Consider the following 16,684-nt stretch of genomic DNA (forward strand, 5'->3'; position numbering starts at 1 on the left):
AAAAAAAAACAGAGATAATTAAAGTAACACAGCATAGGGCAGGGTTCAGGTCTGTTGTTTATAAGGTCCCTACGAGTTGTACTCAACTTAACAGTACCTACCAACAACAACCTTTCCTCTAGCCAATAAGTTCCTGGCAGTGAAGACAGGAGGAGGGTCATATAAGTTAAAGCTACTATCTTAACCCCCTCAGGGCTACTGGAGCTTTGAAATCAATTTTATGTTTTCCTGAGGTACTCTGTGGAGCACTAGCCCCCCTCCTGCCTGAAACAAAGGAAACCCTGACTGTGGTTCCCCTGAATGCCAGCTCAGACGTAAACAGCCCCTACAAACAGGGGCAGAAACCAAAATGCAACACTCAGATCTGGAAGGAGCTTGCTGGGTGTGGATTTTCCAACCAAAACCATGACAAGCAGAAATAAAAGCGGGAAGGAAGCAGTAACCAGTGTGGAGGAGCAGGACTGTGCCCCCTGGTGGGAAGATTCATTAATTCACCCTTCGTGCTTTATCTGTTTTGTCAAATACTCCTTAGAAACAAAAGCTTTGTCTCATATACTTGAGGCATGTTACTCGAAAAAGCCAGCCCTTGGAAAAATATATTATGCTTGGAAAAGTAGGCCACTGAAGGAGAGAAACACCCTCAATGAGATGGAGTGACACAGTGGCTGTAATTATGGGCTTACGTGAGGCAGGGATTGTGACTGGACTAGGAAAGGTCAGTTACTTGAAGACAGCTAACAACTACATCCTATCTTGGTGGTGCCTGCTATTCAACAGACTGACCACAGTGTAGAGGTCTGTCTGGGAGAGATTAAAAGTAAAAATCAACTTTTGGAAATGGTAAATAGCAGTTAAACCAGAGGAGGGGAGTTATGACAAGAAAGGAATTACAAGCAAAAGCCAATGGCTCAACCCAGCCAATATAGTTAGGTTTGGTCGAGTCAACTGCAACTCACAGAAACTCCTGCACAACTCAATACCTTCCTCTTTCCTGAGTTGTCCTCATGATTAAGCCCACTGTTATAATCATTGTGACAATTCTTCTCTTTTGCTGACCCCACTGCTTTTCCCATTCTGATGCCTTTTTTCCAAGGACTGTCTCCTCTTGACAACATGTATTTGAAACTGAACTTCCTCCAAGCCAAATTTGATTGGTTTTTTTGAAAACAGTGCATCTTTAGTATTCTTATCCAATACCACAATTCAAAAGGCATTGACGTTTTCCTTATTTATGGTCCAACTTTCAGGTGCATACTCAACAAATGAAAAGATCATGGCTTGGGTCAGGTCCACCTTAATCTTTAAACTGATATCTTTGCTCTTTAGCACTTTAAAGAAGTCCTTCACAGTAAATTTTTCCTATGCAACTTGTCTTTTGATATCCTGAGCACTGCTACCAAGGGTGTTGATTGTGAAGACGAATGAAATGGTTAACAGTGTCTGTCTTTTCTGTATTCATCATGATGCTGCACTGATCCAATGGTGAAAAATTTTATTTTTGTGATGTTGAGGTGTAATTCATATTGAAGGCTATTGTGTTAGCCTAAAAGTTGGCTTTTTTAGCCATTACACTTAGCCCACTTTAGTCCCCAGCTACTTTAACTGGATGCACATGGTCTTGCAAATCATTAACAGCTATGGGACTAGGATAAGGGAAAGAGTACTTCCTACACTGAGCAGCAAGACTTGAGGTGAGCAAGACTTGTGGCAGTCAGACTTGAGGGAGAATGGAGTAAGACCCTGGTGAGAGTGAGACTTTGGTGATAGAGAGACTGTGACATTGCTGTGGAATAACTATGGCAAGGTATGACCTGAGGCTTCTTGTATTTGTGCTGGCCACAGTTAAAGGTTTCTGCTGTTCTAGTTGGATATTTGGAGGAAACGCTGATTTCTAACTGCTCTGAGGCAATCCTTGCTGGATGGTTTGGATTTGACTGCTAAACTGAAACCAGAGCCTGGACTAAGAGAGGAATTATACCTTGGAACTTGGGCTAAAACCTTGACTTGTTTTATGTGATTTTTTTGCCTCCTTCACTCTCCAACTTCCTTCCCTAATAAACACCATTATTGGTACCATAGCTGTGAGGCTGTGAGTCATCAATGAAAAAACAAACCTTTTGCTGTTGGTGTGGCTATAGAGGCGTCATGTGGCTGGGTTATATGGACTCTTTATCTGCTTTCTGCTCTGAGGCAGTGAGGGGCTATTCTTCCTCCCTCTGGCACTTTCAGAGAGATGCTCACAGCCCTGTGCCCCATGGCCCATTTTCTCCTCTTTAGACAGCTATAGTTCTTGGTCTTCAGCAGTGTGCGTTTCAAGTCTTCTTCACTTTCTGCAAGTAAAGTTGTGTCATCTGCCTAATTCAGGTTATTGATGATCTCCAATCTTATTGCCACATTCTATGTCATAAGTCTAGCTTCTCAAATGGTTTGCTCAGCATACAGATTGAATAGGTAAGGAGAAAAGATACAACCTTGATGTGCAGCTTTCCTGATTTTAAACCATACAATGTCCCCCTGCTCTATTCAGACAATTGGTTCTTAGTGCATAAGCACCGTTAATTGTTCTGGGATTTCCATTAAATTGTCATGATCCATATAGTCAAATGCTTTTGCATAGTCAAGAAAACACAAGTAAACATCTTTAGAATATTTTCTGCCTTCAGTCAAGATCCCTCTGACATCAGCTCTGCAGTCTCTCATTCCATAGCTTCTTCTAAATCCAGTTTGAATTTCTGGAAGTTCCCTGTTGGTGTACTGTTTCACAAAATAGTGTTGGGAAAATGCAACAAACTAGAGAAAACAGAGCAAGTTAACACCTTCAAAAATTCCAGTACTCAACAACAACAAAATCACAAATCATAACCAAGAACAGAGTAACAATGAACCTATCCAAACAACAGAGGGAGTCAAAGGGCACTGAGGGATGACCAAATAATTTAAAGGGGGGGGGGGTGTTGGTGTGAGGAGTATAATATAACATTAAAAACCATCTGAAGAACTAAGAGGAAGTATAGACAAAATTTTAAAAGGAATACAGTGCAAGACAAAATAAGTATAAAAAAGACACTGCCATCAAAAAGATCAATAATTGACAGGAGAAACACACACAGAATTGATGAATAGATTTAATCAGACAGAAGAAAGGCTTAGTAAATTAGAAGTTATGATAAAATTACAGATGCTGAAAAGCAATAAAAATGGAACCTCAAAAGGCCTATGCATAGTTTAACAGAAATACAGTACAACAAAAGACCAAATATATGCTTTGTGTAAATTCCAGAAAGAAATAAGTCAGGGGAAAGGGACAGGAAGGATATTTGAAGGAAAGACAGAACATTTCCCCAGTCTAACAAAGGACATGAATCTACAAATCCAAAAAGTTCAAAGGACCCTAGGCAAGATAAAAATCTACACCAATATAATCAAGTGAGACTCTCAAGAAATTAAAGATAAAGAGAGAAGCCTGAAAGCTATGAGAGATAAAGAGACACACAAGATCTTTGATAGGATTATATGTTGATATTTCCTTAAACACACTGGAGGCCAGATGGCAATGGAATGATATATTTAAAGTGCTAGGGGTGGAGAAACACCCACAAACCAAACCAGAATATTATATCCACCAAAACTGTCCTTCCAGAATAAAGGTGAGAAGATTAATACTATTCCAGAAAAATAGTGTTTGAGACAGTTCATATCTGCCAGACCATACTGTTAAAAAATACTAATGGAAGTTCTAGTGATGGGAGAGAAAACACTAGAAAGTAATTCAAAGCTATATATAAAAAGAAAGATTCTTAATGCCTTAGTTATTTAGTATTGCTGTAACTGAAATACCACAAAACGATGAGTTCAATAAGAAATTTATTCTCTCATAGTTTAGAAAGTATGAATGCAAAATTAAGGGTCTAGATACAGCAGAGTTTCCTCTGTTAATGCTGGGGAAAGTCATCAATTTCCCCCTGGGTGTAGGAGTTTCTCTGCACAAGGAACTTGAGGTCCAAAGGGCAAATTCCTCTCCTAGCTCTTCTTGGTCCTTAGAGGTCTCTATTCTCTGCTGGGTAGTTTCTACTTTTATATGATAACTCATACTAGTCATGCCCCAGAAAAATTCCCCTTATAAAGAATCAGGATTATGACTTGAGTAAGCTTGTGTGCCTCCTTTTAAACCCTTTACAAATGAATTCTTGATTCTATCAAATCACGTTTTTAATAACATTGGAAATGTTTTCATTTTTTTTCATTGTTGCACATTTTTTCCCCTCTCCCCTCCCCCTGATCCCACTAAATCTTATCATGGGAGATGACTGCATAATTGCATAACTGCCAAACCACTGATAACATGGTCTAGCCAAGGGGATACATTTTTTGGAATGCAAAATCCAAACTGTGACATACAATAAATGCATGGACATGTAAATATAAGGATATGGAAATGAAAAAGAAGGTATTCACACTTGGTAACTTTAAATGTTTTATCCTTTATATTTTTAATAACAAATATATAAGTAGCAAGGATAAAATTATAAGAAAAATGAAAAATAAACAATTAATGATAACAAGACAGAGAGAAGACTGGTATAGAAACAGAATGTTATATATTATTGAAGTTAAGGTGGTACCAACCTATTCTAAAATGTTCTAAATTGTTATATGCTGTCAAGTCAGACATGACCCACAGCTGTATTTTTAGTAAGTTTTTAGAGGCTTTAAATTACATAGGAAGAGATTACTTATCTTTCCTCCAAAGAACAGATGTTGGATTTGAACTTTTAAGTTGACATTTAGGTTGGCAGTGCAACTCCTTATTACTAAGCCACCAAAGCTCCCTGTTATAAATTGTTGTTGCTCTTATGTGCCACCAAGTTGCCTATGACCTATAGCAACCTTATGTACAGTAGCTCTGAACTCTGCCCTGTCCTGAGTCAATCCCACTAATTCAGACACACAACCCCCACTGCCCCAGTTACTGTATCAATCCATCTCAGCCAGGGTCTTCCTCTCCTGCACTGTCTCTCCACCCTTCCAAGTATGATATCCTTCTCCAAGGACCAGTTTCTTCTGGTCACATGCCCAAAGTATGTGAGACAGAGCTTCAAAATCCTAGCCTCCAAGGAGAAACTTGGTTTCACCTTCTCCAAGACAGACCTATTTGTTTTGTTGGCAGTCCATGGTATGTTCACAAGTTCTTAAATGTTATGGAAACTAATAAGAAAATATATTTTTCAAAAAAGGAAAAGAGAAGGGAAGCAAAAGGTGTCACTACAATAAACCAATAAAGCACACAAAGCAAAATGTCATAGAAGACAAAATATTGGGGTGCATACATACAAAAACAAATAAGATGGCAGAAGTCAGTCACTTCCTATCAGTAATTATAGTAAATGTACATGAACTTTTCCACTAAGAAGGCAAAGAGTGGCAGAATTAATTAATTGAATAAATAAGTAAAAAGAAATGTGATCTAAATATGTGGCAGTTATAACACATACTGTAAACTAAAGTACTAAAATGGACTGAAATTGAAAAGCTGGGCGGGGAAAATCCACAAAAATAATAACCAGAAGAGTACTTGGGTGGTAATCTTACATAAAACAAATAGAAAAATTCTTAGAAACTCAAAACTTACCCAAACTGACCCAAGAGAAAACAGAAAGTCTTCTCAGACCCATAACAAGAAAAGAGATTTAATCAGTGATCAAAATCCACCCAACAACCAAAAAGGTTCTGATCCCGATGGCTTCACAGGAATTCTGGTATTTAAAGAACTGACAACAATATTTTCTGAACATTGTCAAAAGATAGAGAATAGTCTTCAGTTTATTTTATGAAGCAAAATAGCACTAATACAGAGTACCACCAAAAAATATTATTAATAGATTCAGACCTTCTCAACAATATACAAGCGAATAAAGCCAACAGCTTATTAACAAAATTACATACTAGGATCAAGTAGGATGTATTCAAGGAATGCCGGAATGGCTCAGCATTACAAAATCAATCTATGAGTTGTGGTTGACTTGACAGTACACAACAATAATAACAGGTGTCTATTGCTATACCAATACCAGGCTGTGATATGAGCCTAAAAGTTGGCTTTTTTAGTCATTAGTTAGCCCCTCCCAAATACCTTAACTGCAGACACATGGTTTTGTAAATGAACATGGTGTTGCTACTATAAACAGGTAAAGCAGCAATATAAAGAGTGCTTCTCACACTGTGCATTTGTAGCAGCAAGAGTTGAGGCGAGAAAGACTTGAACCAAGACTTAAGGTGAGTAAGGCTTATGGCGGCAAGACCTTGGTGAGAGCAAAACTTTGGTGGTGGAGAGACTGGTATTCCTATGGAGAAAGTGTGGCAAGGTGTGAGGCTTCTTGCACTTGTGCTGGCCACAGGGGGAATTTTTGCTGTTCTTGCCTTTCATGATGGAAGGAAAAGCTGCTTACTGAATTGCAACTGGAGACTGGACTGAAGAGTAGTACCTTGGACCTGCTAGGCTAAAACCTGGACTTATTTTGGGTAACATTCTCTGCCTCCTCCACTCTCCAACTTCCTTCCCCAATAAACCCCATTGTTGGTACTGTGAGTCTGAGAGTGAGCAACGAATAAGCAAAGCTCTTGCTGCTGGTGGGCCTCCACAGGCATCCTGTAGAGGGTAGATGGCCTGCGCTATAGACTCTTGATATGCTTTCTGCAGAGCGACGCTCATGGCCTTGTGCTCCTATGTCCCATTTCACCCACTTTAGACATAAGCTATTTTAATTACTGGAGCTATAGTGTATATGTCAAAATCAGGAAATGTGAGTGCTGTTAATTAAAACTAAACACGTGTTTTTCTGAGATAGAAGTAGTAAAATATCAAGACAGACATGTACACCAAAAGCCAACAATTTTCTATCCCAGGAAAATTTTTGTCTTATTTAAAATGAAAAAGTGAAAACTTTGTTGAACAGAAGAGGGATACTTCAGAAAAATATCAGTAGTATGAAAATTCACATATCAAGTTAAAAAATAGGTTAAAAAGTAGAAAATGTATGACTACATAGGTAATTTGCAAAGTGATAAGAAAGACCGGGAATAATAAAACTTCAAGAAAGAAAAGTATTCTGTGGAGCTTCTGTTGTATTTACTTAGTTTTTAAAATATCTGAAACAGATGTGGCAAACATTAAAGTACACGATAAATATAAAACTATGTATTTTCTATTCTTTTGCATGCCTGAAATACATAAAATTAAATATTTGTCATATGAAGATGTTTTACTTTTGAATAAGTAACTGTATTTTGTCTGTTATTCTTAGATCCTGAACTAATCCATTATGCCTCCCACCATCTTTGTTATTAGGGAGCTCTGGCGATCTAGTATTAAGGAATTGTGTTGCCAACCTAAAATCATGTGGTTTGAACTGACCTGTTGCTCCACAGGAGAAAGAAGGGCAATTTCCTCCTATTTGATTTACAGCCTCTAAAAATGCACCTGAGCCTCAGCTATGAGTTGGATCTAACTACAGAACAACAACAACATCTTCACTATAGGTAATATTTGCTTACATATGTCCTTATGTCTTAGGTAAAATATTAAAATATGGTTCAGCCGACTCTGTTAAAACAAAAATAACCTTTAGCCCACTTTTATAAAATCTTCACAGGTTCTGAAAAGAAACAAACGGCTTCATTAAGAAAAATAGCAGAAAGTCTCTGTGAATTTTAGACCATACCTGGCCTTGCAATTCTGGTCTCACAGGATATGTACTCGGGTAAGGAGCTCTAGCTCGGGCAGGAGAATTCCAGTAGTTAGAATTGTAGCTAGGATATGGTGGCTGCTCCTGTAGAAAAAAAGAGAAATGGGTTCACTTTTAATAGTGCTTTTATAGGATTCAGATATGTTGAAAGAGGCATGTTAAGGTTGATAAAAGCAATAGAACTTCCAATATAAACCCACTCATTATTAAATGGATACAAATAAAGCATGGTAAATCATGTCTTGAGTAAAGCAATGATTAACGAATAAAAGCCTGTTTGTATATATTAATCCAATGCTACCATATGATATAGAGCAAAACATGTAAAAGCTGGAACCCATGCTAGGAAGTGATATTAATGGTTGATTGTTATTGTTCTTTACCGTTGAATTGGTTGCGACTCACAGAGACCCTATGTATGAGAACCCTAAACCCTGCTCTATCCTGTACCAACCTTATTGTTTCTGACACAACTACCTCCATTACCCCAGTCACTGAATCAATCCATTTCATTGAGGGTCCCCCTCTCTTGCACTGTTCCTCCAACCTCCAAGGACCACTGTCCCTCTCCAAGGATCAGTCCCTCCTTATAACATGTCCAAAGTATGTCAAACAAAGCTTCAGAATCTTTACCTCCATGGAACAGCCTGGTTTCACCTTCTCCAGGATGAACCTGTTTGTTCTCCTTGCAGTCCATGGTATATTCAACACTTTTCTCCAGCACCATAGCTCAAAGGCATCAATTTTCTTTCTATCATCCCTAGTCATTGTCCAGCTCTCTGACAGATAGCAAGCAATTGCAAAGATTAGGGCCTGGATCAAAAGCACCTTAGTCTTCAGACTGACATCATTGTTCTTCAGTACTCTGGAGAGGTCCCTGACAGCCGACTTTTGCAATGCAATTTGTCTCTTGATTTCCTGGCTGCTGGTGCCAAGAGTGTTGACTGTGGAGCCAAGCAAACTAAAACTGTTAATAATCTCAATCTCTTCACCATACATAATGATTCTGCCTCTTCATTAATTTCCACATTCTATTAGATCACCTTTCTTGGCAATGAGAACAAATATGGGTCTCTTCCAGTCAGTTGGCTAAGCTGTCTTCCAAATTTCCTGGCACAGACTTATGAACATGTTCGGGGTGGCATCTGTTATTTGGAACATGTCAATTGGTGGATATCCCATCAATTCTTGGGGCCTTAGTTTTTGCCAATGCCTTCAATGCAGCTTGAATGTATTCTTCATCACCATTGGCTCTGTCTCTTAGGTTTCCTGAAATATGTGCAAACCACTTCTTTTTTTTTTGTACAGTGATTCCAGGTCTTCCCTGCCCCTTCTTCTGATGCCTCCTGGGCCATTCAAGATTTTGCCTATAGCATCTCTTTGTATTGCAACTTGAGCTTTAGTTTGTATTTCAGTTCTTTCGGTATGAAAGAACTCTCTCCAACTCTAGCTCACTGTACATTTCATTCTAATACTTTGCTTTGTCTTCTCAAGGTGCCCTTTGAAATCTTCTGTTCAGCTCTTGTACTTCAAAGTCTCTTCCCTTTATTTTGGTTTCTTGACACTCTAGCGCAATTTTCAGTCTCTTCTGACATCCGTTTTGGTCTTCTCTGTTTTTGTAACTCCTTTTGTTCTCTTCATGGACGATATCCTTGATGTCATCCCACAATTCATCTGGTCTTCAATCATCAGTGTTCAATGCCTCAAACCTATTCTAGAGATGATTTTTAAATTCCAGTGGGACAGACTCAAAGTTGTATTTTGGTTCTTGTGGACTAGGTTTCATTTCCTTCCACTCCGATTTGAACTTGCACATAAGCAATTGATAGTCTATTCCAAAGTCAGAACATGTTTTTGGTTTTGGGTTTTGACTGCTGATACTGAGTTTCTCTGATTCCACAGACTGAATATACTAGGGGCTGGCAAAAAAAAAAGGAAAGAAAGGTGTTTTGTGAAGAAAAGCAGCTAGAGTGCTCTTTGGAAGCAAAGACTGTGAGACATACCTAGGGACGTTGTCAGGAAGACTATCCTTGGAAAAGGACATCATACTTTGGAAGGCAGAGAGTCAGAAAAAGAGAAGAAAATCCCCAAAGAGACAGACTGACACAATGACTACTACAGTAGGTTTAAGTTAAGCAGAGATCATGAGGATGATACAAGATCAGGCAATGAGAGAAAGCTGACATATTTCTCTACCAAAATTAAGATGAAGTACAGATGTCTTAGAAAAAGTGCCAACCAGGGTGCTCCTTGGAGGCAAGGATGGTAAAATTTCTTCTCACATACTTTTGGCATGTAGTAAGGAGGGACTGATCTTTGGGAAAAGATACCATGCTGGGAAAGGTAGAGGGTCAGAGGAAGAGAGGAAGACCCTCTTTTGGATGGACTGACACAGACCGTAACAATGGACTTGAGCATATCTGACTGAGATCTTGAGGATTGTGCAGTAAGGTTTTGATCTGTTGTTCACAAGATCAGTAAGAGTCATAGTCAACTTGAAAGGACATAACAACAACACCAATTCCAACCCTCAGTCCATATCCTCACCTCCTTTCTTACTCAGTTTTCCACATGGTTAATCCCTTGCCACTCTTTCCCTCAGATATGCTCATCCTGGAAATACCTAACCCAGTTTAAATACAATTATCCACTGACCCACATCTGCTGTTACTAAGTGCCATTGAGTTTCTCACAATTTTTGCTATGTTTGAGGCCACTGCTGTACTTGCTTTGTCAGTAAATTAAATTGAGGGTCTTCCTTTTATGCACCCACCCTCTATTTTACCATTATCATTCAGTTAATCAAATCTGTTAAGAGAGAGTCTCTAAATTCAGTTAGGATATGCTTAAGATTGTATTTTTACTTTCCTTGACCTCTTTTCATAATTCTGAGCTTCAACTTAAACTTGCACATGAGCCGCTTTCTCCACCTCACCACACCCTGCCCTTTCTCTCTCTCTGTCCTCTCCTTCCCATTGCCACAGAATCAGATCCTCCAGTAGGTTTCCGAAACTGTACAAGTAGGCACTCAGTTCACACAGTGGCTACAGAGTTAGAAACACTGATCTTTTGCTTCACCACTGCACCACTATGACTTCTGAATCCGCTTATAATAGGTTCCTTAATATGTTCATATCTTCACTCTCTAGAACAATCTCATCAAGGGTCTTCCTCTCCTGCGCCCTCCCAAGCATGATGTCCCTCTTCAAGGACTGGTCCTCCTTAAAACATGTCCAAGGTGTATCAGACAAAGCCTCAGAATGCCTGCCTCCAGGGAGCAGCCTGGTTTCACCCTGTCCAAGATGAACATGTTTGTTCTTCTGGTAGTTCATGGTATATTTAATACTCTTCTCGAACTCCCTACTCAAACCAAATATTAAACACAAACTTTGAACCGTAGTGTTACAACTAGTGTTGAATGATTAGGAATATATATGAAACAAAATTATCAATACACAGGTAATTTTTAAGCTGACTACTAATACTTGTTAATCTTGTTGAATATATATACTTAATCACCTGTATTTGAAACTTTCCATAATATAAAGTTCAAAAGGTAAAAGATTTGTAAAATCTGAACAGAAACCAGAGTATTCTATAATATAGAGAAAAATCAAAACAACACTGTTTAACATAAACTTCCCTAAGGATAAACTATTTCAGTTATTTAACTTTGAAAATATTATAAATATTTTATATAATTTAAAAAGGAAACTTTTTAAATGTTAAAAAGAAATCAAGATAAATAAAAATGAAACAAAAAAAATGAGTTCTCTTACTGAGGGAAACAAGTTCAAGCTCAAGAATTTAAAGAATAGGAAATGAACAATATTCCTGGTGGAATAATAGCAACAGGGACAGGGCGAACAGCCTACTAAAGACATTTCTAAACATTATTATTATGTTAGGTCCTTGGGTGGTACAAATCATTTGCTCTCAACTATTAACCTGAAGGTGACAGTTGAAACTTGCCCAGTAGTTCCTCAGAAGAAATGCCTAGTGTCTGCTTCATTGTAGATTAGACCGAAGAACATCTGTCGCAACAGTTCAACTGTGTAACACATGGAGCCACCATAAATTGGAACTGATTCAAGGGCAAGAGTTGTATTCAGATTTTGTAAATGTTGTTTTTGTTGTTATGTGCCGTATAGCGACCCTAGGTACAACAGCCCTAAACCCTGCTCTATCTTGTGCCAATCACACTGCCTCTGACACACCCATCCCGATTACCCCAGTCACTGAATCAATCCACCTCATAGAGGGTCGTCCCCTCCTGCGATGACCCTCCACCCTCCCAAGCATGATGTCCCTCTCCAAGGACCTGTCCCTCCTTACAACATGTCCAAAGTATGTCAGACAAAGCCCCAGAATCCTTGCCTCCAAGGAGTAGCTTGGTTTAACCCTCTCTAGGATGAATCTGTTTGTTTTCTTGGCAGTCCATGGTACATTCAGTACTCTTCTCCAGCACCACAGCTCAAAGGCATCAATTCTCCTTCTATCCTCCCTAGTCATTGTCCAACTCTCTGATGCACAACAAGTGATTGCAAAGACCATGGCCTGTATCAGACGGACCTTAGTCTCCAGAGACATACCGATGCTCTTGAGTACTTTGGGGAAGTCCCTAACAACAGACTTTCCCATTACAAAACGTTTATTTCCTAGCTACTGGTGCCAAGAGTGTTGACCATGGAGCCGAGCAAACTGAAGCTGTGAACAATCTCAATCTCTTCGCTATCCATCCTGATGCTGCCAGTTGGTCCAGTGTTGAGAATCTTTGTCTTCTTGACATTGAGCCTCAGTCCATACTGAAGGCTGCAGTCTTTCACCCTCTGTACCAAGTGCATGAGGTCCTCCTCAGTTTCAGCAAGCAGGGTTGTGACATCTGCATAACGCAGATTCTTAATAGATCTTCTACCAATCCTGACGCCACACTTCTCCTCACAAAGCCCAGCCTCCCGGATAATCTGCTCTGCATACAGGTTGAAAAGGTATGGAGATAGGACACATCCCTGGCGAACACTGCTCTGTTACCCTGCTCTGTTCTGACGACTGCCTCTTGGTCCAAGGATAGGTTTCGATAGGTTTCGCATTAGCACGATTAAATGTTCTGGAATTCCCATTCTTCTCAGAGTCAGCCACAGTTTGTTATGATCCACACAGTCAAATGCCTTTGCCTAATCAATGAAACACAGATAGACATTCTTCTGGTATTCTGTGCTTTCAGCTAAGATCCATCTAACATCAGATCCCTAGTACCACGACCCCTTCTAAACCCAGCCTGGACTTCTGGCAGTTCTCTGCTGATGTGCTGTTCCGGTCGTTTTTGGATAAACTAGTATAAAATTTTTAAAAAAAGAAGTAAAATAAGTTTATTCGTACTGAGTCGTTATTATTTATTATTTATTATTATTATTATATGGCTATTTAGTTTAAAATAAAGAAGTATACTGCATAGACTGAGAACATTTATTTTCAGCAGACTAATGAAACATCTAAATCATGCTAAGCAGTCAATTAAGGCAAATATCATTATCAGTGTCAACAGTCAAATTAAGGAGATGGGTTCACTGTTACCCATACATAAATTCAAATGAAGATGAGGAAAATTAAAATAAGTCTACAGGAGGCAAAATATGACCTGGAGTCTATCCCAAATGAATTAGAAACCATTTCTACAGAGCTGATGTACTGAACAGTATTGACTGAAGACAAATTGTGGCATGATATCAAGAACATCAAGAATGTAAAAAGTCATTACAAAGACAGAAAAGGAAGGCGGGGGAGAAACCCAAATAAGATATCAGAAGGGACTGAGGGCTCACTTTGGCAGCAAATATACTAAAATTAGACAAGACCCTACAACATAAAGAAGCCAAAACAAAGAGAAGAAATGCTAAAATAAGAGAACTGACTAGAAGATTTCAAAGGGCATCTCCAAAAGACTAAACAAATTATTATAAAGAAATATGCAAAAAGCTGAAGCTAGAAAAAACAAAATGGAATGACACATTCAGAATTTCTTATATTGAAAGAACTGAAGAACAAATTCAAGCTTTGAGTTGTAATACTTAAGAATTCTAAGGGCAATATACTGAAAAATGCAGGAACCATCAAAGGAAGATGGAAAAAAATACAAGAGTCAATATACCAAAAAGAACTTGTCCACACTGAATCATCTCAGGATCAAGAACTAATGATCAAAAACCAATGGTAAAACAACTGTGAGATATAATCTCATCCCAGTAACAATAGCTAAGTTCAACAGAGCACCAAACAACAAATGCTGGCGAGGCTGTGGAGGTTGGAACCCTTATTCACTGCTGGTGGGGGTGTAAAATGATGCAACCACCGTGGAAGGCAATATGACACTTTCTCAAAAAGTTGGAAATAGAAATACCATTTGACCCAGCAATTCCATTACTAGGAATACAAGCACTCTGGAAGGCTGAGTGAACATAGATCATATGTTCAATATTAACAAAAGCTGAACAAAGAAATTTCCTGTGACCAAGCTATTCCATTGCTTGGAGTTGTTGTTGTTGTTGTTGTTATGTTGCCGTCGAGTCGCTTGTGACTCATAGCGACCCTATGTACAACAGCCCTAAACGCTGCTCTGTCCTGTGCCAATCGCACTGTCTCCGATACACCCATCCCGATTACCCCAGTCACTGAATCCACCTCATAGAGGGCTTCCCCTCCTGCAATGTCCCTCCACCCTACCAAGCATGATGTCCCTCTCCAAGGACCGCTTGGAGAATACCCTGAGAAAATTAGGAATGAGACACAAATGGAGATTTGTACACCAATGTTCACAGCAGCATTAATTACCATCACAAGAATATGGTAACAGCCCAAATAGAATGGAGAAATTATGGTACATTCACATGACAGAATACTATACAGCATGTAGGAGCAATGATTTCTAAAAGTACTACGTAATTTGGGAGGAACTAGAGAACATTATGCTAAGTAAACTAATTTAGACCCATAAGGACAAATACTGTATAAAACCATTATTGTATAAAAGGAAAGATAAGTGGTAAAAAAAAAAAAAAGTTTTACATTGCAACATCAAGAAAACTAAAATATTCACCACCGGACCAGTAGGAAACATCATGACAGACTGAGAAACAATCACACTTGTCCAAGATTCACAATCAATACTTATGGTAAAAGATGTGTTGCAATGGGAAAATCTGTCATCAAGAACCTCTTCAAAAATGCTAAAAATCAATGATGTCAGTTTAAAGTTTAATGTATACCTGGTCCAAGCCATGATCTCTTCAATTGCTTTATGAATCTGAAAACTGGACAATAAATAAGGATGACAGAAAAAGAATCTATACCTTTGAGTTGCGGTACTGGAGAAAAGTATAAAATATCCATAAACTGCAAAAAGAACAAACAAATCTATCTTGGAGGAAGTACATTCAAGTGCTTGTCAGAGGCAAAGAGGGTGAACTTCATCTTAGAGACTTTTGGCATGATGTGAGAAGGGGCCAGTCCTTAGAAAAAGACATCGTTCTGGGAAAGACAGAGGGTAAGCAAAAGGGAAGAAGGTCTACAAGGAGATGGATTGACACAGTGACTGTAACCACGGACTTGAATAGTGAAGACCTAAGGGTGGCGCAGGACAGGGTAAGGTCTTGTTCTGTTATTCAAGGAGTTGTTATGAGTTATAGCTGATTTGACAGCCCCTAATAATAAATAAAAATAACTGGGAATCCCAGAAAACTTGATTGTGCTCATGTGAAACCCATACTTGGACCAGGAAGCCATCCTCAGAACAGAGCAAGGAAACACTCATGGTTCAAAATCAGGAAAAGAGTGCATCAAAAATGCATCCTGTTTCCAACCTTTTCAGTTAATATGCAGAACACATCACTCAGGAGGATGAGCTTTATGAGGAGGAATGTGGCATCAGGATTGGAGGAAGACATCAACTGCGTAACAACATACTCACTCTATGCAGATGGTACAACCTTGATTGCTGAAACTGAGGAGGACCTGAAGTGCTTGCTGCAAAAGGTCAAGGACTGTGAGCTACAATGTGGATTGAAGTTCAACATCAAGAAGACAAAGATACTCACCACTGGGCCAATTGACAGCACCATGATAGATGAAGAAGAGATTGAGGTTGTTACCAATTATAGCTTGCTCAGCTCCACAATAAACACTCTTGGCAGTCCAACAAATCAAAAGACCAATTACACTGGAAAAATCTGCTGTCAAGGGCCCCTCCAGAGTACTAAGCAGCAATGATGTCAGTCTAGAGACTAAGGTACACCTGATCCAGTCCATGGTCTTCACAATTACTTGCTTGCTATGCATCAGAGAGCTGGACAATGACTAAGGACAACAGAAGAAGAATTGATGCCTTTGAGTTGTGGTGCTGGAAAAGAGTTTTGAACGTACCAGGGACCACCTAGAAAACAAATAGGTCTGTCTTGGAGAGCGTGAAACCAAGTTTCTCCTTGGAGGCTAGGATTTTGAAGCTCCGTCTCACATACTTTGGGCATGTGGCCAGGATGGATCGATCCTTGGAGAAGGACATCATGCTTGGAAGGGTAGAGGGACAGTGCAAGAGAGGAAGACCCTAGATGAGATGGTTTGATACAGTAACTGGGGCAACGGGACTAAGTTTATCAGAGTCAGTGGGACTGATAAATGGATTTCAGAAAGGACCCTGAAAACTGCACTAGAACATAGAGAAGTCAAAACAAGAAGTGAAAGCTCAAATAAGAGAACTGATGATTTCAAAAGACAGTTGTTGTTGTTGTTGTTATGTGCCGTCGAGTCATTTCCGACTCATAGCGACCCTATGCACAACAGCCCTAAACCCTGTTCTATCCTGCGCCAACCGCACTGCCTCTGACACACCCATCCCGATTACCCCAGTCACCGAATCAATCCATCTCATAGAGGGTCTTCCCCTCCTGCAT

At 39.3% G+C, this 16,684-nt stretch overlaps 1 protein-coding gene across 1 annotated transcript in view; it reads right to left on the reverse strand.

Moving 5' to 3' along the window:
• The window catches only part of BAG4 (BCL2-associated athanogene 4), a 56,783-nt gene that overhangs the window by 21,019 nt on the left and 19,080 nt on the right, over positions 1–16,684 (reverse strand). The window contains exon 2 of the mRNA XM_006900309.1: positions 7,719–7,826. Within this exon, the coding sequence (XP_006900371.1) occupies positions 7,719–7,826 (108 nt within the window). The remainder of the gene's footprint in view (positions 1–7,718; positions 7,827–16,684) is intronic.

This window comes from Elephantulus edwardii, unplaced genomic scaffold (assembly GCF_000299155.1).
Source record: "Elephantulus edwardii isolate Elephantulus edwardi_28Jun2011 unplaced genomic scaffold, EleEdw1.0 scaffold00279, whole genome shotgun sequence".
Lineage (NCBI taxonomy): Eukaryota > Metazoa > Chordata > Mammalia > Macroscelidea > Macroscelididae > Elephantulus > Elephantulus edwardii.